Source organism: Aquarana catesbeiana, linkage group LG05, assembly GCF_042186555.1.
Source record: "Aquarana catesbeiana isolate 2022-GZ linkage group LG05, ASM4218655v1, whole genome shotgun sequence".
Classification (NCBI taxonomy): domain Eukaryota; kingdom Metazoa; phylum Chordata; class Amphibia; order Anura; family Ranidae; genus Aquarana; species Aquarana catesbeiana.
This window is the reverse complement of record NC_133328.1, coordinates 187,315,198-187,339,843: the sequence shown is the minus strand read 5'-3', so window position 1 is coordinate 187,339,843 and position 24,646 is coordinate 187,315,198. Positions and strand designations below refer to the sequence as shown.

The 24,646-nt window shown below is 39.5% G+C and overlaps 1 protein-coding gene across 1 annotated transcript in view; it reads left to right on the top strand.

The window, feature by feature from the left end:
* The window catches only part of CNTNAP2 (contactin associated protein 2), a 2,786,505-nt gene that overhangs the window by 1,913,183 nt on the left and 848,676 nt on the right, over positions 1-24,646 (top strand). Inside the window, exon 11 of the mRNA XM_073630449.1 lies at positions 6,888-6,994. Within this exon, the coding sequence (XP_073486550.1) occupies positions 6,888-6,994 (107 nt within the window). The remainder of the gene's footprint in view (positions 1-6,887; positions 6,995-24,646) is intronic.

Below are 24,646 nucleotides of genomic sequence, written 5' to 3'. Positions count from 1 at the left end.
TGGTGGTTGTGGGGGTCTGCGGGAGGGGGGCTTTGTCAGAATGTGGAAGCCCCCTTTAACAAGGGGGCCCCCAGATCCCGCTCCCCCCCATGTGAATGGGTTAGGGCTATCTATTCACCAAAAAAAGTGTCAAAAAATAAAAACCACAAAAGACAGTTTTTGTCAATTCCTTTATTTAAAAAGAAGAAAAAAAAGTGTGATGGGAGGTGTCCTGTCGACTGCTGTCTTTTCGCTGCGACAGCTGTTATATAGGCAAGGGCGGGGCCACCCGGTGACGTAACCGATGACATCATGTGCCATCAGAAGGGGGTGGGGTCACCCGGTTATGTCAGCGTGTAGCCCCACCCTTGCCTTTATAACAGCTGTCACAGCCAAAAGACAGCAGTCATGGGAGGTCTCCCATGGAGGAGGAGCTTTTTTGCTTTTATTTTCCTATTTTTCGGGTCCATCAGGCGGCACGATAGATGATGGATGTACATCACGGAACACTTTTTTTTTTAATAAAGGAATTGTCAAAAACTGTCTTTTGTGTTTTTTACTTTTTCACACTTTTTTTGGTGAATGGGTAGGGGTACAATGTACCCGATACCCATTCACAGGGGGATCTGGGGGCCCCCCTGTGAATGTTAAAGGGCGCTTCCAGATTCTGATAAGCCCCCTACCTGCAGACCCCCACAACCACCGGGCAAGGGTTGTGGGGATGAGGCCCTTGTCCCCATAAAGCACCCTCCCCATGTTGAGGGCATATGGCCTGGTATGGTTCAGGAGGGGGGCGCTTGCTCCCCTCCCCCCCATCCTGTCCTTCAGGCTACATGCTCGTATAAGGGTCTGGTATAGATTTTGGGGGGGCCCCACTTTTTTAAAATATTGGCATTTTTTCCTTTATTTTTATCTATATTACCGGGAGCCGGCAATACATTACAGCCGCAAGCCAGTTTAAATTACACTTTTTCCTTTAGAAACATAATTTTGCTGCGGGACTGTAAAGCAAATCAGACAGATATTTCATGTTCGTGTCCCATAGACTTTAATAGGGTTCGCATGTTCGCACAAATTTTTTTGCCTGTTCCAATGTTCTGGTGCGAACCGAATCGGGGGTGTTCAGCCAATCCCTAATGAGCAGGAAAGTAGCACAAGTGGCTTGCACCAAATTTAGAAAGAAGGTTTACTTGTTTTAGGTCTTTCTGCCACCACCTGCACCAATTTATATTTCAGAATGAAATAGAAGCTTCCACAGAGCTGTGCCTATTTAACCACTTCCCTACCGCGCATAGTCATATGACGACGGCAGGAACCCTTTGTCCCTCTGGGCCGCTGTCATATGACGTCTTTTAATTTCTGAGCCACTAGGGGCGCGTGCCTGCCACGTCACTAGGCACCCTATGTGCGTGCCCAGCGGCCGCAATGTCCGCCGGGCACCCGTGATTGCCCATGAACACAGCAGGACCGTGGATCTGTGTGTGTAAACACTCAGATCCACGTCCTGTCAGAGGAGAGGAGACCGATGGTGTGTTCCCAGTACAGAGTAACACCGATCAGTCTCCTCCCCTTGTGAGTCCCCTCCCCCTACAGTTAGAATCACTCCCTAGGATACACAGTTAACCCCTTCCTCACCCCCTAGTGTTAACCCCTTCCAGTCACATTTACAAAGTAATCAGTGCATTTTTATAGCTCTGATCGCTGTATAAATGTGAATGGTCCCAAAATAGTGTCAAAAGTGTCTGAAGTGTCCGCTGCAATATCACAGTCACGAGAAAAAATGCAGATCGCCGCCATTACTAGTAAAAAAATTAAAAAATAACAATAAAAATGCCATAAATTTATCCCCTATTTTGTAGATGCTATAACTTTTGTGCAAACCAATCAATACACGTTTATTATGATTTTTGTTTACCAAAAATATGTAGAAGAATACATATCGGCCTAAACTGAGGAAAAAATGTGTTTTTGTTTTTTTTGTGGGATATTTATTATAGCAAAAAGTAAAAAATATTGTGTTTTTTTCAAAATTGTCGCTCTTTTTTTGTTTATAGAGCAAAAAATAAAAAACGCAGAGGTGATCAAATACCACCAAAAGAAAGCTCTATTTGTGGGTAAATAAATTATCAAAATTTCATACGGGTACAGTGTTGCATGACTGCGCAATTGTCATTCAAATTGTAACAGCGCTGTAAGCTGAAAATTGGTCTGGGCATAAAGGGGGTGAAAATGCCCTGTACTGAAGTGGTTAACAAAGGGACCAAATTGGTTAACCTACATCATGTGACAGTAACATTCCTATTATATAATAAAGTGTGTTTACAGAATTTCAAAATGCCAGTGGGCTCCCTGCATTGTATGTTTTTTTTTCTGAAGCTGCTGGATTAAAAAGGAAACTGTCAAGGTTTTGAAGGCAAGGTTCTGCCACTGATTGCAAGGAATTAGCTATAGTTAGTTATACACAGTAAATCAAGCCCAAAGAGAACATGCTTTGGGCTTGATTTACTAAAAATAGACAGAGAGAATTTTCCCCAAAGCTTAGTTAAGGAGGTGAAGCTCTGCTGACTTCCATCATCCAATCATGTGCAAGGCAAAATACTGTTTTTTTTTATTTTCTTGCATGCGATTGGGTATTCTTTGCAAAGTTAAACTTAACCATATTCACTAAGCTCTGCGGAAAATTGCCTTGCAAAGTGAAGAGTCTATTTTCCGTTAGTTAATCAACCCCTTTGTTTTGCATGCTTTGCTATATGATTGCTTTCAGTATGTATAAATTCTTCAATACACCTGTGATTACAGCTGCAGGGTCCTAACACTGATAAATTACCTTTGTAAGCATAATTTTTGAAGGGCAGATTTTTTTTTCTGCTTTTTCGAATAATGTTAGGTGTAATGAACTTGATTTGCATAAGCTTTGTAAGGCACAGCTATAACTACAAAGGGCACAACATCCACTATTACTTTCTGTGGGCACTGAAAAAGCGGTGACCAAGCATACAGTACCTAGTACAGCTACTTCCACTAATGTAATGTATTTACTCATGCTACATATCATACCTAATAAAGCTAAAGGAGTTGAACCCCAATGGATTTTTTACTACTATCCAGGGCTCAATTACAAAAATGTACTCTCATTTCCTGTGTTGCTTATAACAGTTTCACTGGGCAGGGAGCGAGGAAACATTTGCAACAGAGACACAGCCAACAATATAAATTTGATAGCGATTCTAACCTTCCCCTACTTTACTAAAGAAAAGCATTTTTATTTCTGCCTGTGTTGTTAGTGGAAAGTTCTTCTCTGGTCAAATGTGTTTATTGGATTTACGTAAAACAGAACAAACAAGAGCATTGCAGATATAAAGAACGGTATATAGTGGGACTGAGATTTGCCCCATCCTATCACAAAAGTAGTCATGCAAAGCTACACGTATCAAGAACAAGTGTTTCAAAAGCTGGGAAAACAGAATTCAACTACAGAGGAGGCCACTGAAGTGTGCACCACAAGAAACAAATAAGCCTGACAAGCGGTCAGGTTGCATAAGAGGCCTGTTATATAGGAACCAGCAACGATATCGACAAGCATGTAAAGACAATTTTCTTGGGAAGGGAAGTACCATTTCTGTGTCACAAATAAGAGAGATTAGTGAAAAGAAATAACGAAAGGATAGGAGAAAGAGAAAATGAAGAGTGGAAAGAGAGTAAAAAGGGGTAGAGACAAAGACAAGGAAAGGGGTGAGAGAGGGTAGAATAGCTCCCCAGAGGCAGAGGGTCAACATTTACACTATATTACCAAAAGTATTGGGACACCTGCCTTTACACACATGAACTTTAATGACATCCCAGTCTTAATCCATTGGGGGTTCAACAGCTTCAACTCTTTTGGGAAGGCTGTCCACAAGGTTTAGGAGTGTGTCTATGGGACTGTTTGACCACTCTTCCAGAAGCGCATTTGTGAGGTCAGGCACTGATATTGGACTAGAAGGCCTGGCTCACAGTCTCCGCTCTAATTCACCCCAAAGGTGTTCTATCAGGTTGAGGTCACGACTCTGTGCAGGCAAGTCAAGTTCCTCCACCCCAAAATTGCTTATCCATGTCTTTATGGACCTTGCTTTGTGCACTAGTCCAAATAATTTGGTGGACGAGGTATTATGGTGTGGGGTTGTTTTTCTGGGGTTGGTCTTGGCCCTTAGTTCCAGTGAAGGGAACTCTAAAGGCATCAGCATACCAAGAGATTTTGGACAATTTAATGCTCCCAAGTTTGGGGATGGCCCCTTTCTTTTCCAACATGACTGCGCACCAGTGCACAAAGTCCATAAAGACATGGATTAGCAAGTTAGCAAGACTGGGATGTCATTAAAGTTCATGTGCATGTAAAGGTACGCATCCCAATACTTTTAATAAGTAATAAATAATATGTAGCAGGCCAAAAAATTGCAGGGAAGAAGATACTTTACAAAGGCAACCGTAAAGAATCATCAAAGTTAGATTGAAGGCAATGTTTAATTCATGGATGCCAAATCGAATTTATGAACTTTATGACAACTGACAACTTTCATGTTGGCATGAATCAAGGCCTGGCTTACTCTATGTTTGGTTTCGGCTATAGATTGGGTTTTTCAAGCTTTCGCCATAGTTTGTTATGCAGCTATAATGAGCTTTATAAAAAGTTTAAATTGGGTACGGGTCAGGCTGGCTGGTTTAAGATTTAGGAGAGTGGAAAATTCTTCTCATCTCCTGTTTAATAAAATATTGTCACCAGTAAATGAAGTGAAGATTTTTTTTTCTAAAGGTGCTGTATACAGCAGTGAAAACTTTACAGTGGTTCTAACCCTTCCGGCACCCTACTAAAAACTAGGAAGTGACTGGACGTACACTGTAACTATATGAGTAAAGATTATTTGGTTTGATAGCAAGATCCTGTACTGTCAATGCCTTTTACAAATTACATATCAATTGCTTGTGTCTTTATTATCTTAGTATGACTATTTAGTGAACGGTCCTCATTTTATTAATCAATCAGTTCAGGATTGTCAGGGTTATTCCTTCCATGAGAGGATTTTCAGATAAGTAGGTCATGTTGTGGTATGACCAATCTAACCTATCCCCTGCAATTCCTACTGTGTTGACTGGGGTAAATGGACACACTCAAGGTAACCCAAAAGGCCATAGCTTAAAAAATGCAAAACAGTATACAAATTATAACCTGTAACACTCATTCGGATAGCCAGGAATGGTTAAAGCTCAAGTCCAGGAAACCTAAAAATTATCCCCTGCAGTAGGGTGGCACTGCAAGGGTTGATTGCTTGTTTAGGTCTTGGGGACATAGTAAACAAGATCTACCTACCTGGTCCTCCATGGTGCTAGACCGGTCTCAACAGTAAGACACCAATACAATACCAATGCAGGGCCCAAAGCTCTTCATTGGATATAATGGCACAAAGAGACATTCCACTGCCGGAACATGGGGAAGCACCAACTGCTGGGAGAGCAGAGGATCGGGTAAGTCAAAGTACAAAAACTCTCTCATAGAGTAAATGAGCAGTTAACCCTTGCAGAGCACCACTGCAAGAAGTGCAGTCCCACTGCAAGAGATGATTTTTAGGTTTTGCAGGGTTGGGCTTTAATTAGCTTATGAAACAAGAGATATGTTACCATGCCAAAGACCTCTGAAATTTTTTTTTATTAAACTATCATATCACAGCCTAAAATAGTAAAGTTTTGGGGCCACGCAAGCATGTCAAATACTGAAGAAGGGAAAGTATCGCTATTTTACATTGTGATGTTATAATTGAGTACAATATTTGGAAGCATTTTTGGGGGAAATCCTTGGTGTGCAGGTGACATTGTTCCAGCCAATGGTTGCTGCAGCACACATTTACTTTACAGCCTATTCCAGAAACATGTACATTGTATATATTCCTCTGGACTAAATTAGCTCATGGACACTAAAAGGGTCACATCAATATGGATCGGAGGAGCAGTATCGGAATCAGAAGTGGATCAACAATTTTCAACATAATTCACTCATTCTCACCTTGCTCCACAACCTCTTAGCTGCCTCCTGCTCTTTTAGTTGGGTGAACAGTTCAGTATCCTGCTCTAATTTAATCATAACATCTCTGTTCAAAGCTAATACAAACACAGTGAAGTGCATGGCATAATACGTAGTCTATTTCAAGCTTTCTGAATTTACTTTACAGTATGTCACTCTTAATAATTTTAGCCACCTTGATATATGTGAGCAGTGTTTTGGTGCTTGTACAGCTCAAAGTTTTCTTTTCCTTCTTTATTTTTTTGATAAGACTATTCCTGCAGCGGGCACGAATGAGCCTGAAAAAGCTGAAAGTGTCAGCATCCGAATCATTCCAACTTCTGTTACAAGATCTGCTGTTTATTTTTTTCTTAGTTGAATGCCCATGCTTTGCAATGCACGCTGATTATTTTCTGTTGAAGCCAGCAGGCACCAAGCCACCTCATTACCCTTTTACTGATGAGAGGTAGCTTTTGAAAATCACTGCAATCTCTCTGTATGCTGTTATACTTCGTCCATGATCTGTTACAAGTCCAAGGCCCAGTCACTGAGCAGGAAAGGTTCACCAGCATGCCTTTTCTTGTTGTTTGCTAATGTCTGTGCTCATGTTTCTGCCAATTGTGGAGTTTAGAGAAGCTAATTTTACATCAGCTTGTGTGCTGAGTTTCTTGAATTAAAAAGTCTGCTATTAGTCATGCCATAATGTACCATTTGTGCAAATTACATATGTTCTCACAATTTATGTTCTGTTTAAGCTTATTTGGACTAGTTAATGAAAAAACTTTCAATGCATTTACACTGACTTAGGATGCTGACAATTTAAACTGTGCTGACTCGTAAAGCAAATTTGTCTCAGTTGTTTTTCTTTCTTTGGCAGATGTGTCCCCAATAATTGTGAACATGGTGGCAAATGTACGCAAACATGGGATACCATTACATGTAACTGTGAAGGTACTGGGTACACTGGAGCCACATGTCATAACTGTAAGTATAAGTCTTTTGAAATATCCTTCATGTGTTTTACTAATGTAAAGTAGAACTCCAGCCAAATGTTTTTAGTTAGAGTGGAAGAAGGGTTAAAACTCTGTCAGGTGTATATAGTTCTCTGTGTACCCCATCATTGCCTGCCTGATCTACAAATGTGAGGAAGAATCTCTCCAATGATGGCAAAGACAGGAAAAAAAAAGTTTTTGCAAGAACATGTTGAAAAATTGTTTTCATTATCCATCTGTTTTCTACTATGATGACTCTGTGTTCAGTATTGTAAAGTGTTCAGTATTAATATATTGTGACTTAGATTTTTAATCAGGGCAAGTTGCATCGGTGTTAAAGTCAAAACAGCAATATGCAAATATTTGAAGGTTATTTTTACCCCATAAAACAAAATATTTGTAAAAGAAAATTGGACTTTTTTAGAGGACAGCAGAATACTTGGATTTAAATGAAGATGAGTTTATTCTCCAATGAAATGTGTTTTTAGAACATCTAATCTTTTTTTGGATTTTAGTCTATTTTTTGACTTCTTGAGAGTCCTGTGAGTGGAAGGCAGTAATAATATACAGTATGGCAGCTGTAGCATTGACTTGTTTTTTCATCTCACACAAGTGACAAGTGCATAAAAGCTGGCAACTGGACACCTAGAGGTACATGAGAGGTACATGGAAGCAGATGGAACATTCAAGCTCCATGTAGTTCTAACCTGACTCATAAGTGTCTGTTGTGAAAGGTATGAAAATCAGAAGTCTACATGTCATTCTATTTTGTTCAGCCAAAACGTATGTCACTTGTTAAAGATTTATAATTCTGTGGATCTTTGGTTATCTCTTGTGTATTTCCTCTACATGAATCCCAGAAATGCATCATTTATAATGTGTTTAAAAATAAGCTCAAGTTACACCAAACAGCTTTCTGAACTAGTCCTGTTTGTCCAAAGTTAATGCAATCAGAATTAATTTTATACTTTCACATTTTTTTTTTTTTTTTTTAATGATATTACCTGGGGGCCTAAAGAGAATCACCAGATCTCACTTTTTATTTTTAGAGGATAAATAAACCCAAGAAAAAAATGCAATATATAGCAGGTTACAGTCCTTAGACTTGATGGCTGAGAGTGTTTTCTTTTTTAGTTTCAAGCTAAGAACATTTTAATCATAAACAGAAAATATCTGTTTATCTTGCAAAAATGCAGTGTTTTTGTCACTTTCTGCAAGCTGCACCAAAGACGGTCTTCCTTCCTAGTTATCTTCTGTTAAAGCGGAGTTCCAACTACAATCAATTATTTTTTTTTTAAACCTTTCACAAGCGTTTACAATGGCATTGTAAAACTCACGTCTTCTGTATAATATGTCCCCTGATGTCCAGTTTCATCTGTTAAAAGAACTTTGATAATGCAGTGGTGGCCATTTTCATTTTGCTTGTGGGCATGTGAAGCCCACAAGCATCCTGTTCCGGGATACGGTGCTGCTGAGCGACCAGCATGCACCGTCCGTTCCCTTCCCTCCCTAATCTCGCGCATGCGCATTGAGTCATTCTCGCAGCGCCGTCAACTACTAGGTTGCCATCACAACGGGCAGCGGCGTTGGAAGTCCCCCCCTGTTTTGATTGCAACAAAGCCCACTGACTCCTGGGAAATGATGACACACATCTCCCAGGAGCAGTAGTGAGTGGAGGCACTGTGGGAAGCGACGTAAGGAGCCTAGGAGAGGAAGAAGGAAAATTTCAAAGGACCACATAGCAACAGGCATTAGGAGGTGAGTAAAAAAAAATGTCCAAAAAATATTATTTCATGCACAGTAATGCCTTTTTTTGGGTGGAACTCCACTTTAACTACCAATTGCCCTACCCCCCACGTACAGACATGTTTGTAGTCCATATAAGGAGAGCAGCCTAAGGTGCCTTTTGTGGCTCTCTTCATAGATACACTGGAAGAGTGACATAACCACCCAGGGACAGGAAGTGTATTATTTGCCGGATTACCAGGTGAAAATAAAGCCAAAAAAGTTGAAAAGGGACAATAAATGCAGTTATAACACCAAGCCCTAATAATCTGCAATATGTTACATTTTTGTTTTGGGATTTAGATATGTTTTAAGCCCTGTAACAGCAGAGCTAAAGTGCTATTTTTTTTATCCCTTTTTTTCTCCTCTTCATTTAGAAACATAGTAAACTTCATACAGTATGTATCAGACATGCTGTTTGATACTAGAGTATAGAGTATGTTAGAACTAACTGTGGATCCTTCCCTATGCCACTACATCTAATGCTAATATTTGTGGCATCCCTTATTTGCCTCACTATTTGTAAGTGAGTCTACCCTTCACAGCAATGTATTCAATTGTGTGTAAACTGAAAATCAACTTTTCAGTATGTTTGGCATCATGTCTTACTGTGAAAGTTCCTTCAGTTGGCCTTTGGTCTGCTAACGGGTCTTTCAGATTGGCAGCTCAGCCAACTGACGGAGTGCACACATCGACCTGACAATATTGCTACTAATTGCAAAGGCAATAGATTAGCGTTGTCAGCCTGCTGCTGTTACTTGCAGGATCCATGGGCTAAAAAGTTTGCAAGGAAGTGCAAAAACATTATTAGTAAAACTGTATACAGTAAAGCATAATGCCTAACATACTGAAAAATAGATTTTGGATTTACATACGATAATTGTGAAGTGCAGGTCTGGGCAGGCTCAAGAGCAACATCAGGTCATGTCTACCTGTAGTTTAGAAGCTTTAATTTGAGCACAGATCCCTTTAAATATAGACTGAAATATATATATATATATATATATATATATATATATATATATATATATATATATATATATATATATATATTTATATATATATATATATATATATATATATATATATATATGTTTATTGAATATATTATTTATATCACACATATAATTAACAAATATATTGTCTGTCTATAAATAAAGAATTCATATTCAGGACTTGTTGCACTGTCTAACAAATCTGCAACCAGAAAAGCTGCTTCATTAAAAAAAAGGAGAGCTAATCCTTGCATTCTTGTACATTTTCTCAAAGCATTATGCTTAGACATCTAGAACAATACCAAACGGCAATAAAACAGCTGTACCTGTTCTGTGGTATCAAAGAGGATTTAAAGTCTCTTGTTCTGTCTTCCATCTAACACTTGAATAAAGCTATTGGATTACAATAACATAGGTCATCGGGAGACAAATGGCCTGAAGAATTTTGCCAGTATGATACAACATTGGTTTAAATGTAATCCCTTTCCTTTGTTATTGCTTTCTGAAGGTATGTACGATTAAAAATAAGGAACTTAATTACAGTTTTACTTTGATTTATGCTGCAAACAGGGAATGAGCCGTGACTCTGTTTGATTGACCATTAAAAAAAAAAAAACAACTCGACTTTATACCTGTACAATTATAAAATTGCTTACTTTAGGCTATAATTTTTGTGACAACAATAAAAGAAATGTCCTAAGGAAATATTTTTATCACACTGTGTCTCAAGCTGTTTTTCATCCGCCTACTACCATTTTTGTGGTAAGATTTTTGGTTTTCTAACATGCCATCCACTAAAAATAATAGGATCAACTGACAGAAGCAGCAAGAGATCTTTTACAGAGATGCCAGCATAGGCTAAAGGAAAATGTATGAAAGTGAAAATAAAAAATCACCAGCAAATTTTATAATAACGATATACTCACTTTAAATGAGTTTTTTATTGTCAACTGCAAAAGTATTTTTCCAAATTAGTTAAAAACAAGATTTGCTGGAATCCTTTTTTTTCTACTTCTAAAACTCTTGTAAATAGCTTTTACTTTGCATATTTGTGACTAAATTTGTGGTTTAAATACAGTTTTCCCTTGATTACACAAATAAAAATAAGAAACCCTAACCAAAAAGTGCTAATTTATCTACTGTGCGACCTTAGCATCAAATGATTAGTAAGCGTAGCACGATCTAGACGTATATGTCAAAAAGTGCCTTGTGTGTGAATGGCAGTAACTCTTCAAGTGTTATTGCAATACTCCAAGCTTGCATTTTATCATCTGTTTCCATTACTAAATGTTTAGAAGTTATTCCTTCAAACAGACATTTGAACAAAGACCGTAGCCTCCAGGACAACCTCTATTTCCACAGAAGGGTTAACAAGTCATAATATAGTAATTAAAATTTGGTTTGATTTGCCCAGTCTGGTAAATATCACACAGGTCTGTTTTTACCCACTGCAGTACCTCCTAAAATTAATCTCAGAGATGTGTTCTTCTCCATACCCAGATTTTCTTTCCAGCTTAAGTGGCCATTGTAGATGTAACAGGGTCCGAAACTCTCATAGGCTCTTCTCCACGCATACATTAGTCCCACACACTGTACAGTGGCAGCTCTGAGTGTCTACCTATCCAAAAATGTGACTGTGCATCTCAGAAATGACCAACTAGGGGGCGCCGTCATCCAGTAATTTGCAACTAGAAAGAAAGAAGGAGGTACAGCCTCAATTCATTGACTATTTCAGTAGCCAAAACGACAAGGGATTCACACACATTTTAAAAGATAAAAACGAATTTTATTACAGACATCTTAAACACTTTTTGTTGCATATGTCATTTCCCATTTGCCACTATTTAACGTTTACTTGGGGGTTTTTAAGGTTAGTATTTGCTTTGTCTATCTATTGGTGTATGCTTTTTGGGGGTTTCTCATTGCAGTCGCTCCCCTTTCTTCCCACCAACTTTTTTTTTACCCCCCTTTTTCCTGTTTGCCTCCTTTTACCATTTTTTGTATCCCCTCTTTCCCGTTTCTTTCCCTCTCCCTTTTTTATTTCCCCTTCTCTCTTTCCTTCTCCCATTTCTTCCCTTCTTTTCCTCCTAACTCCCCCTTCTTCCTTCCCACTTTCTCTTCCACCCTACCCCCCCTTCACCCCCCCCCCCCATTTTTCTTTCCCTCTCCCCCCTGTGGTATTGTAATATTTTTTATCTTATGATGCAGCGCATGCTGCTGGATATATATGCTCTTTTCTTTGCTTCATCCCAGGGGGGGCACACCCCCTTTTTGTTGTGGGTGAGCAGTTATATTTTTAGATTGTAAGCTCTAACGAGCCGGGCCATCTGATTCCTCTTGTACCAAATTGTAATGTAACTGTAATGTCTGCCCTCATGTTGTAAAGCGCTGTGTAAACTGTTGGTGCTATATAAAACCTGTATAATAATAGCCACCTCTATGGTATTTTTCATTTATTATTGTACTTATATTAAATGTTTAATTGTGTGTTAATGTGTACTTATATTTTATCTCAGATAAATACTGGCTCACATTCCTCCTGAGGAAGCGATGAATGTCACAAAACTTGTAAAGGAGCAACCGCAGCTTCTTTCCCACCATTTACTATTCGGAATCTACACTCCATTTTTGGTACTAGTTACTAGTATGGGAAAAGCAGTGCAGCCCAATTTGAGCCTGATACTGTAAATGCTATTGTGGCATGCCTTTTGTTTGCTTTGTGTTTTTTAAGATGTCTGTAAGAAAACTTTGTTTGTCAAACTTTAAAAAAAAAAAATGTGTAAAACCCTTATCGATTTGGGTACAGAGATAATCCATAAATTGAGGTTGTACCTCCTTCTTTCTTTCTGGGAACCATTTACAATAAATGACAGTGCAGTGTACCAACAAACATAACCTGCATTACCAGAACGCCCTAGTATGGTCTGTGAAGCACAGAAACTGATTTCAGTCTTCATTTCTATAACTTATAACATTGCCTTCAGGCCATCTTCTTAGATGATATCATTTAGTTAAAGTTCAATTTTATCTTGTTTCAAGTAGAGCAGTAAGAGGCTAAAGCCTCCTTTAGCTTTTTAATACTGTCTGTTTCATTATGAAAGTGATTTTTCTTGTATTAGTGTCCCAGGTACAAAAAGTGAAGGGAAATCCCAGTCACAGACAGAGGTCCCATGGTTGATGGCTTATTTATTTTTTTATTGTTTTTAAATGTTGTTGAGGGGTCTAGTATCCTTTTAGGCCTCATGCACACGAGACGCCGGTGCAAACTCTGCTGAACACATGTTTTTAAAAGATGAAACCGGCATTTAGAAACACCCATTTTGCCGCATTTGCATGCCGCGTTTAGCCGCGTTTTACCGCGTTTGCATCTAGAAGCGTCTGCAGAGCAGAGAATGACATTTTGCGACCCAAATTTGGGGCCCGTATCTCGGGGACAATTGGTGCTAGGAACCCCAAATTTGGATATGTTATAGTGTTAGACCAACTGTGTTAGCACATCATATATGGGGTTCTTAGCACCAAGTGGTGCCGAGATATGGGGCCCCAAAATCAGGTCACAAAATATCAAGCACTTCTGCAGCAGAGAATGACATTTTGTGACCTGACTTTGGGGCCCCATATCTCAGGGCCACTTGGTGCTAGGAACCCCAAATTTGGTGTGCTGGACTAACACTATAACATATCCAAATTTGGGGTTCCTAGCACTAAGTGGCCCCAAGATATGGGGCCCCAAAGTAAAGTCGGAAAATGTCATTCTCTGCTGCAGAAGTGCTTGACATTTTGCGACCCGACTTTGGGGCCCCATATCTCGGGGCCACTTGGTGCTAGGAACCCCAAATTTGGATATGTTGTGTTCTCACACCAAATTTGGGGTTCCTAGCATCACGTGACCCAGAGATATGGGGCCCCAAAGTTGGAAAGCAAAATATCAAGCACTTTTCTGCAGCAGAGAATGACATTTTGTGACCCGAATTCGGGGCCCCATATCTCAAGGCCACTTGGTGCTAGGAACCCAAATTGGTGTACTAACACAGTTTGACTAACACTATAACATATCCAAATTTGGGGTTTCTAGCGCCAAGTGGCCTCGAGATATGGGGCCGCAAAGTCACATTGTTAAATGTTCCTTTAAAAACACTTATAAACGCAAACACAGCTAAATGCGGTACCGCGTTTAGCTGCATTTAGCCGCTTTTGGCGTCTGAAGCGTGAAAAACGTTTGCGTCTGAACCCATTTTTTTGCTTCTGGAAAAATGAGGTTAAACGCAACTGCCTAAAAACGCCAATAAACTAGACTGTGTACATCGACACATAGGATAACATTGAATGGGTTCAGGGGCAGTTGAAAAAAGTATCCAACTGCCTCTAAACGCGAGTTTAACAGTGTTTCGTGTGCATGAGGCCTTATGAACTTAGCTTGGGTGGTGGAAAATTAACTTAAAATGCAAAAATTCACATTATAATAGTAACTAAAACATATAGAATTAAGTGTAACAATCTAAAAAATAAAAATTTTTTATTAGTGCTATAATGGTGTGAACCTCCCAACTAAAAATTTGTTGCACTTGAAGTTAATTTGTATTGCAATTATATTTAGAGGGGTTTCCACCATCCCTGCTAAGTTTACAAAAAATGCATGTCTTATTCTCATTTTGATGTGCTATACATGTGAAATCACATATCACCAGAATTATTGCACTTGAAGTTAATCTGTATGACAAATATCTATAGGAGGGGTTTCCACCATCCCTGCTAAGTTTAATTTTGTATGTTTTTTTCGTTTGATGTGTATTATATGTGAAGATACATATCACAGAGACTGGTATTGTGGTAATATTAAAGTGTATTGAGATTTCCATACATTAGAAGGTTCCACCATTATTGTTAAGTTATTGATTAGTAAGTTACCACTACACTTTTTTTGTGGTGTGGAAACACATAACAGTGCTTAGCTGCAAGCCTTTTACTAACACTTTTTTATTTTACCTCCAGTAGTTTATTGCAAATAGTAGTGTGGTGATTACCTATTACACTAATGATCGGCATGTGGCATTAATAAACATTGACGGATTTCAGTTGTGCCCAACCAGGCCACCCCCCCCCCCCATGGATAATGTGCCTGTCTGCTGAGTTCATCTCCCCATCCCTGCACTCAGTGCACTGATGGGAACTGATTGGCAGCACTTATAGGCAGTACTCATGGGCACTAATAGGCAGCACTGATGGGCACTTATTGGCACTGATTGGCAGCATTGATGGGCACTGATAGGTACCACTGATTGGCAGCACTGATGGCCACTGATTGGCAGCACTGATGGCCACTGATTGGCAGCACTGATGGCCATTGATAGGTGGCACTGGTTGGCAGCACTGATTGGCACTGATTGGCAGCACTGATGGGTACTAATTGGCACTGCTTGGTGGCACTGATAGGTGGCACTGATTTTCACTGATTGGCGGCACTGATTGGCACTGATAGGTAGCACTAATGTGTGGCACTGATAGGCAGCACTGATGGGCCCTGATTGGCACTAATAGGTGGCACTGATTGGCAGCACTGATTGGCACTGATAGGCAGCACTGATTGGCAGCATTTAGTGGCTCTGATTGGCAGCACTGATGGGCACTGATTGTCAGTGATAGGTGACCCTGATAGGCAACACTGATTGGCAGCACTGATGGCCACTGTTTGACACTGATAGATGGAACTGATAGGCAACACTGATTGGCACTGATAGGTGGCACTGATGGGAAGCACTGATTGCCACTGATAGGCAGCACTGATTGGCAGCACTGATGGGCACTGATAGGTGGCACCGATGGGCATTGATAGGCAGCACTGATTGGAACTGATTGACAGCACTGATGGGCACTGATTGTCACTGATATATGGCACTGATAGGCAACACTGATTGGCAGCACTGATGGGCACTGATTGGCACTGATAGATGGCATTGATAGGCAACACTGATTGGCAGCACTGATGGACACTGATTGGTGACATTGATAGGCAGCGTTGATGGGCACTGATAGGCAGCGCTGATGGGCACTGATTGGCACTGATAGGTGCCACTGATCGGAAAAACTGATAGGCAGCACTGATTGGCACTGATAGGTGGCACTGATTGGAAGCACTGATAGGCAGCACTGATGTGTGGCACTGATAGGCAGCACTTATGGGCCCTGATTGGCAATAATAGGTGGCACTGATTGGCAGCACTGATTGGCACTGATAGGAAGCACTGGTTGGCAGCATTTAGTGGCTCTGATTGGCAGCACTGATGGGCACTGATTGGCAGCACTGATAGGCATCACTAATGGGCACTGACACTGACAGGTGGCACTGATGGGCATTGAGAGGCAGCACTGATGGGCACTGATTGTCACTGATAGATGGCACTCATAGGCAACACTGATTGGCAGCACTGATGGCCACTGGTTGACACTGATAGGTGGAACTGATAGGCAACACTGATTGGCACTGATAGTTGGCACTGATTGGTTCTGATAGACAGCACTGATTGGCAGCACTGACAATTGTTGGACAACCGAGCGTTGACAGGACAGGATCCTGTCTTGCATACTAACGTTACACAAATTGTCATGCCACAAACACGAACGTAGTGACGTACTACGAGGAATTTCAGCTCTTGAGCGCCAGCCTTTGGGCCCCTTCTGCTAATTTTGTGTTTGGTGAGCATTGATCCCGAGCATGCGTGTTTGTACTTTTGACTTTTGTGTGACGGATTTGTGTACTGAGCATCCGAAAATCTGACGTGGAGTTGTCGTTTGACAAAAAATTTACTAGCCTGTCATCCAACATTTGTTGGCCGAAAATTGGAAAACAATTGTTGAAAGGAGTGTACTAATTGTAAGAACTTTGGAAAAGAGCCTGTCAAGCGACAATCCCCTTCTGATTTTTGTACTGTGTGCTCTGGCTGTATGTTTAGGGTCGTTGTCCTGCTGGAAGGTGAACCTCCACCCAGTCTCAAGTCTTTTACAGACTCTAACAGGTTTTCTTCTAAGATTGTCCTGTATTTGGTCCCATCCATATTCCCATCAACTCTGAACAGCTTCCCTGTCCCTGCTGAAGAAAAGCATCCCCACCACATGATGCTATCACCATGTTTCACGGTGGGGATGGTGTGTTCAGGGTGATGTGCAATGTTAGTTTTCTGCCACACATAGTGTTTTGCATTTAGGCCAAAAAGTTAAATTTTTATATTATCTGACCAGAGCACCTTCTTCCACATGTTTGCTGTGTCCCCCACATGTTTTCTCGCATACTGCAAACGGGGACTTCTTATGGAATTCTTTCAACAATGAGGTACAAAAAAGTGCAGAGCTGAAATAACAGCCAATATTCATATCAGAATACCAAAGTGCACAGTGCAAATAGGAAAAATATAAGTGACAAAATAACATTTATAAACATAGTCCAAATTGGTGAAAGTTCATGTTCAATAGTGGTTGTAAAAACAAAATCCAAAAGTTGACTTAAGGAGTCACCACAGCAAGTGCATCCACCACCCAGAGGAGGAGATTAAATATGCTTACCAAAAGGCAGCTTTAAGCAAGCCTGTAGTGATGGTAGTCAGAATGGTAATCACAGGGAGGATATCCAGGAATAGACCACAGGATTCTCCACACTGACCAGACTGCTTCATAAACTCTCACGTCATAAGAAAGCTTTGGCCAAGCTTGTAGTGATGATGGTCTGGATGATGATTTTGAAGATGGTATCCTAAAATAGGCCACATTGTTCTCCACAGCCGATATTCCCTATTCTGATGCTCGGTTTGAATTTCAGCAGGCTAAATGCATTGAGTTGCTGCCATGTGATTGGCTGACTAGCAAAACAACTTCCGGTGAGGTTGTACTTCCCGCTCCAGTCTACTCTCTTGCCACTTTGTGTTGGACGATCACATAAAATCCCAATAAAATGCATTTACGTTTTTGGTTGTAACATGAAAGAGTGTGGACAATGTCAAGGGGTGTGAATACTTTTTCAAAGCACTATATATATATATATATATATATATATATATATATATATATATATATATATATATATATATATATGATATATATGTTTCTTGTGACTTAAAATGAATCTCAATACCTTGTATTAAAAGCTCTTCAAATTATTTTTTATTCTTGCTCTCTATGTAAAGAAACGTGTAAGTTCTCATTAGCCTTGGAGTCACAGTACTACCAGAAATTATTGATGTATTATTCATATTATGCGCTCTTGGCATCACTTTGTTTACAATTAATATGTTTATTTGTTGAGTTTTACAGGCTTTTGACACTTTAATAGCTTATATCAAAACTAAGGAGAAATTAGCATTCCTGTTTTCAGAACGCAATAAATTTTAAGCTTAAAGTTTAAAAAGTCTTTTATTTATATAATTAAACCTTGCAAGAGCATGTTAAACATATTGGGCGAGTGGGTTGGTCAGGGATAGCAGGATAGTAGTCAATCAGCTTCAAGAATGTTAGAATCTGATTGGTTGCTATGCACAGTGACTCCAGATTCTAGGTTCTCCAGCCTTAGTAAATTCCTTTCATTGAAAAGGTATCATTAGTAATTCAATTCATTTTTTTAGTATCTTATAAGCCCCTGGCTTGTTTTGATTGCAATTAATTTTATATGCATATGTTTGTGGTGCATGAAGTAAAAATTACAGGTTGTATTGCTCATAATATCTGCTTGACAGCTCTAATAATCATTTTTATAAAGAGCATGCCTTTATGAATTATATGGAAGCATGTACAAAAATTGTATTAAAAAAAAAACATACTTTATGAAAGAAACTCCTCCAGCCTGCTTTTAGACATACATACTCCTTACATATGCTAGCAAGGTTTTGGTGAGATCCTATTTTGCATGCAGAGAAAGAGATGCCAAGGATACTTTTAATTTTGATCATTTTGTGGGTGGTAGTTCCCTTAAAAACGACATGCATCTAATTCAGGCAAGCATTTGCACCAACTTTGGTAACATTACCGACACAGGCAACAAATTCAGGTAGTTGCAGGTGGCAGAGGGTGGGTTCAAATGCAGCTTTTGGACTGAATAATTGCTATAGATCTGCCCATTGCCATGTGCTGTCAATTGCAAAGAAGGTGGACATGATAGGGAACTAGCCTTTCAGTTCCCCGTAAGGCTAAACCAACTCCTCTACAAAACTTATTTGACCATGAGTTTATCAGTTTTGACAGTTACCGTGGAGGGAGTGCAGTATACAGGCATACCCAACTTTTAAGTACACTATGGGTTTATTTACTATCACTGGGGAGTACAAAATCAGGCTCACTTCTGCATAGAAACCAATGAGCTTCTAACCCCAGCTTGTTTAATTAAGCTTTGGTAATAATACCTGGAAGCTCATTGGTTTCTATGCAGAAGTGAGCTTGATTTTGCACTCTCCAGCGATAGTAAATAAAACCCATTGTGTACTTAAAATTGGGGTATGCCTGTAGAGACTCCAACCTCAGTGCCAGCTTCTGCCAGATTAAAGTGCTTTTTTTTTTAAATAACAAACATGTCATACTTACCTGCTCTGTGCTGTGGTTTTGCACAGAGCAGCCCCAATTCTCCTCTTCTCGGGTCCCCTGCCTGTGCTCTTGGCTCCTTCCTCCTGCCAAGGACAAGCAACTTGCTATGGTGACACCCAAGCAGGCTCGCTCCTGAGCCACTGCTCTGTGTGTCCATTCACACACAGAGCCGTTGCTCGGCCCTGCCCCCTCTCTCTCCCAATGACTTCCGCTACTGTCTCAGCCAATGAGGAGGGAGAGTCCCCGGAGAGATGAGGCTCTTGTGCACATCACTGGATCGCGATGGAGCTCAGGTAAGTATTAGGGGGGCTAGGGGCTGCTGCACACAGAAGGTTTTTTACCTTCATGCAATGCATGAAGGTAAAAAACCTTGAACCTTTAGAACCAGTTTAATGGACCTGTTTGTTACAGGTACATACATCTGGCACAAACACTAACAATTTTGATGCAGAGGTCAGACAACCTTTATGAATTCCCCCCAAGTCTTTCATCATATTATCAGAAAAACCCAAATTGATTTGAAGGGCCCCATGATGATCTCAGCATAGCTGTCAAATGACTTCAGGGAGAAGAAAAGGGTGAAATGTTAGATTTTTACACTTGCTTGAATTACACAGAAGCAATAAGAGCAAGAACTATTTTGGTTTGGTGATAATTGTATGAGGGAGGTTTCCACTCCTTTTGATTTCTTATATATGTTGTATCTCTGAAAGAGGAAGCGACATGAAATATCATTGATGGGACACAAAGTGAAAGGAGTCTTAACCACTTTATCCAAAACCTAGAAAAAAAGTTTTGGCTTTCCATACACTTTAAATGCATCTTTAATATACAGGGGGATATATAAGAAAACTTGAGTGGAGTCGGAGTGATTTTCTTTTCTTTTGGGATGTTCTAATGAAAACATTCACCCCAGAATATAGAAAGTTATTTCTCTCCAGCCAATCAGAGTATCCCATTCTTGCTTTATCTGAGTGTCCAGCATTACCACTGGGTTATCACAGCAACTAGTAGTCCTTGAGAGTAGTTTAACACTGAGGCTGATTTACTTAAATGCTGAGACTGATTTACTCAATTATCCAATCATGGGAAAAGCAAGCAGTTTTAAATGTCTACATATAATTGTTCTTAATTGCTCTGAAAATAGACATAGCTACTGATATGAAGATAAGCAGATCTCATAATCCAGGTGGGATGTGTGTAATTCTTGACATCAAATAACATGCTAGGGAGAAATAATGAAATTTTGTTAAGGTTACATTAAATGGTCAATTTAGCAAAAATACAAATTGTGAGCATCTTTTTCAGAATATAAAAAAACAAAGTGTATATCCTCCTTTGCATCCCCTAAAATAAGGTTTCTTGGAAATAAAAAATGGCTCTACTTTTCTATAAAAACCTGTTGTTTTTTAACTCCCGTGAGTGGTTCATCTGGAGTACTTTGTGTTTTATTGTAAGAAGATTTTTTGCTAGTATTTCATACTGTATAAAAAAAATGACTCTTAGGCTAAATGTAAATTTAAATTAAACTTTAACAAGCAGAACTAACCCCTTGGACCTCTCAGAACTACCAGAAGTGCTGGTTGACAACCTACAGTTTTGGAAAAACATGTACAGCAAGTATCTTCAATACCTGTGAGCAATTAGAAAATTCTAAAATGGAATGCATTACTCATTTGCAATATGTCTGATATGGCCTTAATTCATATTTTTTTCCAAACGTCTTCAATATCATCTATAATTATATTATTGCTCAGCTAAGATTATGCCAATGAGAACAAAGTCAAGACACCTAAATTATATTTAAATTCACATCCCAAGGTAATTAAAATTAAATTACAGTTCTGCAGGATATAAGGAGATCAAACAATTAAAATCATCAATGCAGATTTACCATAATATTTTTCTTAATGCCTTTTAAAGGTGAGGCAATAGTCTCAATTATAGAAAACATTTCCCTCTGTCGCATGAGTAATATCATTACTGGACAGATGTAATTTGTAAAACACAGCTAATATAAAAGTGTTTGTAAAGATATCTAATGGATGAAACGGTGAATGGCAACATAACTAGAAGTCTAAAAATAATCTGGCTTATTATCGTCTATTAAAATTATTTTGTTCAAGATTACTTTGTTCACATTTTATTATAAAATGCAATTTGTTCAACATTTTCATTTTAAAATGCCGAATAATTCAAACTTATTCACACATTTTCAAGATTATGTTTTGCTTACAATTAAATAGGTTCAAAAGGTTGAAAAAGTTAGCTTTTTGAAACTTTTAAATGTTTTATTCTATTAAATTCTTTTTTCTGTTCTTTTCTACTGCTACTACACAACTATGTATGTATTATTATATGTAACCCAACATTTAGTAGACTTTTTTTTTTCTATTAATTAAAGTGGAAGTTCAGGCAAAACCTTACTAGCTCTAAACCTGCTCTCTGCCACATTCTAAACCTAACCTATCTAACCACGTAAAGCAAAAATCACTATACTTACCTATTCTGCAGCCGATCCAGTCTGGTCCTGGCATCAGCTGTCAGCAGCGGCTTCAGTGTGTAGGCGGCTGCAGGAGAGGCAGCCAACAACAGAAGCTCCATAGTAAGTCTTTGGGTGACGTCACTTCCCTGACATTTCACAGCCGTTGTCGGTCCTCTCCTGCACACAGCTTCTGCCAATGGAAACCGGACCAGATTGGCTGCAGAATAGGTAAGTACAGCGATTTTTGCTTCACAAGGTTAGATAGACTAGGTTTAGAATGTGGCAGAGAGCAGGTTTAGAGTTAGTTTTGCCTGGATGTGCACTTTAATACTTTTGCTTTCAGGTCATCTGCTGAGAGAGGGTGGGAAAAGCACAGGTAGCCAATCAGGTGTGTTGCAATACAGGAGTATGTTAATAGAAGAAAAGAGCAGAGTGACAGAGAAATAAGCTCATAGGTGTGGTACTTTTACTTTCACTGTCTGGTCACAAAGTGAGCTGAGAAGGAAACCTGTAAGTAAAAATGGAACTGTAGCAAAGAAAGATCAGGTTCCCTTCCCTGCCAGGCAGGACTGGGCTGTGAGGTAGAGCTGTGAAATCTCAGGACTGGGTGGACAGAAATAAACATCCTTTTGAATGCCTTTTTACCATCCCCTTTCCACGTAGCAGATTTCCCTTTATTTCCTGTTGTGGACACAAGAGGTAATCAGAGAAAATCTCTCCAGAATGAAGGAAATTCCATTATAGACAGTTACTACTGGAACAAGTGTACCCATCAGCGGCGACCAGTCCATAAGGGGTGCAGGAGCATGCACCTCCCCCTAATCTCCATGTGTGGCACCGGACTCATAGGTTTCTATGAGTTTTTCTTTTTTAAGCACATGATTAGAGCCTGAGGCTCTAATTTGCTTCAAAAAGGTTGGGCTCAGGGCACAGAGCACTGCATCCCAAACCCACCCAGTTGTGACATTAGCGAATCAATATAGATCTTAAGACTGGATTAACCAGGAGGAACAGCCAGAGAAGCTGCAACCTGAATGGGGCAAGTGCGGACCAGGCGGGGGGGTTGTTTGCCGCCCCCCCAAAAAAAAATGGAGCACCAGCCACCACTGCTACCCATTTAAAGATGTCTCCTTCATTTCTGTTCTGGTGAGAACTCACAATTTTGGATTTTCTTGCTACTTTCTGTCCCAGTGATTTGCTGGGGCAAATACAGAAGGTAATGGAGAAACAAAGACAGCAATTAAAAGCTGACAAAGCCTTCACCACCCTTTACAAGTGTTATAGCGCCTCTCTTGTTTTTATTGCTGTAAATATCCCTATTGGTGAGATTTTTTTCGCAATTTGAGTAAGGACAGGAAGTAAACTCAACAATGTGTATACAGACAAAACCCAAAACACATTTTAGTAGAGTGGGGAAGGGTTCAATTCTGACAATACTTTTGTTGCTGTTTGTGCCTGATGGCCTGGTGACAACTGCTTTTTGTTTGTTTTTATAAAAACATGTATGGCTTTCACATTGCGCAAAAGCAAAGTAAAGAAAACGGAAAGGGATAGGTGGGGAATAGGTCAGAAAAGTCTATCACGCTGTACACCTTAATACAGTACAGTAAGCTGGGTTAGCACCAGAGTAGTACAGTATTAATAGCATCCATAGTAAGTATTGTATCAAAGCAACAAGCATATTGTACAAGATCTCAATGTGAATACCAAAGGTGAGGAAGAGTTAATGGAAATTCATATTCGTTTATTCAAAAATATTCAATTTGTGGGCAGTCATAGATGGCACCTAAAACCTTCTAGTCTGCTTCACTGCTGAATAATGAATATTTGAAGTGGACCTTGTGTCTGAATGCAATGTATATCTATAAGGAAGAGGATCACCCACTTCCATGTAAAAAAAAAAATGAAGAAAAAAAAATTAAAAACATTGGTGCACATTCTCAAGATTTGTGATTTTCAGTTCTTCCAGGATCCCATTGGTTGACTGAAAGGCATCACCCTCTCTGCCATAGTCAAGGACACTCTAAGATAATCAAAGCTGCCTCGATCATTACATCAGTGTATTCTGGCACCAGAGAGTCCTGCTGTTTTACATTAAAAGCTGAGTAGGTAGAGTGGGCCTCTGATAATGAAGTTTGATTCAAGGTCTGCTTTAAACAACCCCAAGAACATCAGAAATATTAAACCATGCAGATATGGTACAGGAAGCAGTCATAAATTGCAGACATGTCATACAATGATATAAATAACACTAGGATAAAGAGCAAACATAGGAGAAATCTTCTTGAAGTCTCAGTGATTGGGGGTACGTAATCTGGAAGAATGCACAACCATATATCTGTTATGTAGTGGTATCAGCAAAATTATCAGGTAAACAGAAAGTGCAACTTGAAGTTTACTGTATGAATGCAAGCTAAGTTGACAAAATCAATACAATGGTAAGTGTGTATGTAAAAAGCATAAGCCAAAAAAATTTAGGCAATAAAACTATTGTAGTACAGGAGTGTCTAGAGATACTTCCCTGATACGAACAGGTGGCGGTACATTCCTAATAACAGTATCTAAGAGAACAGAGTATAGGAAAAAAACACTAGTAATAAACTGCATAAAATAGACTAGTGAAAACACTGTTACTTTCGGCTCCTGGTAGGATAACATATCTCTCACGAGGCGTTTGGCTGTAACCGGTAGCCCAGATGATCAACCACAGAGTTTACTGAACAGGTTCCACAGAAAGGAGACAGAATGATTTTCTAGTCTGGATGTAGAAGTAGTGGCAGAAGTCTGGTGGATGAGTGTACAAGGAGGAAGCTGAAGA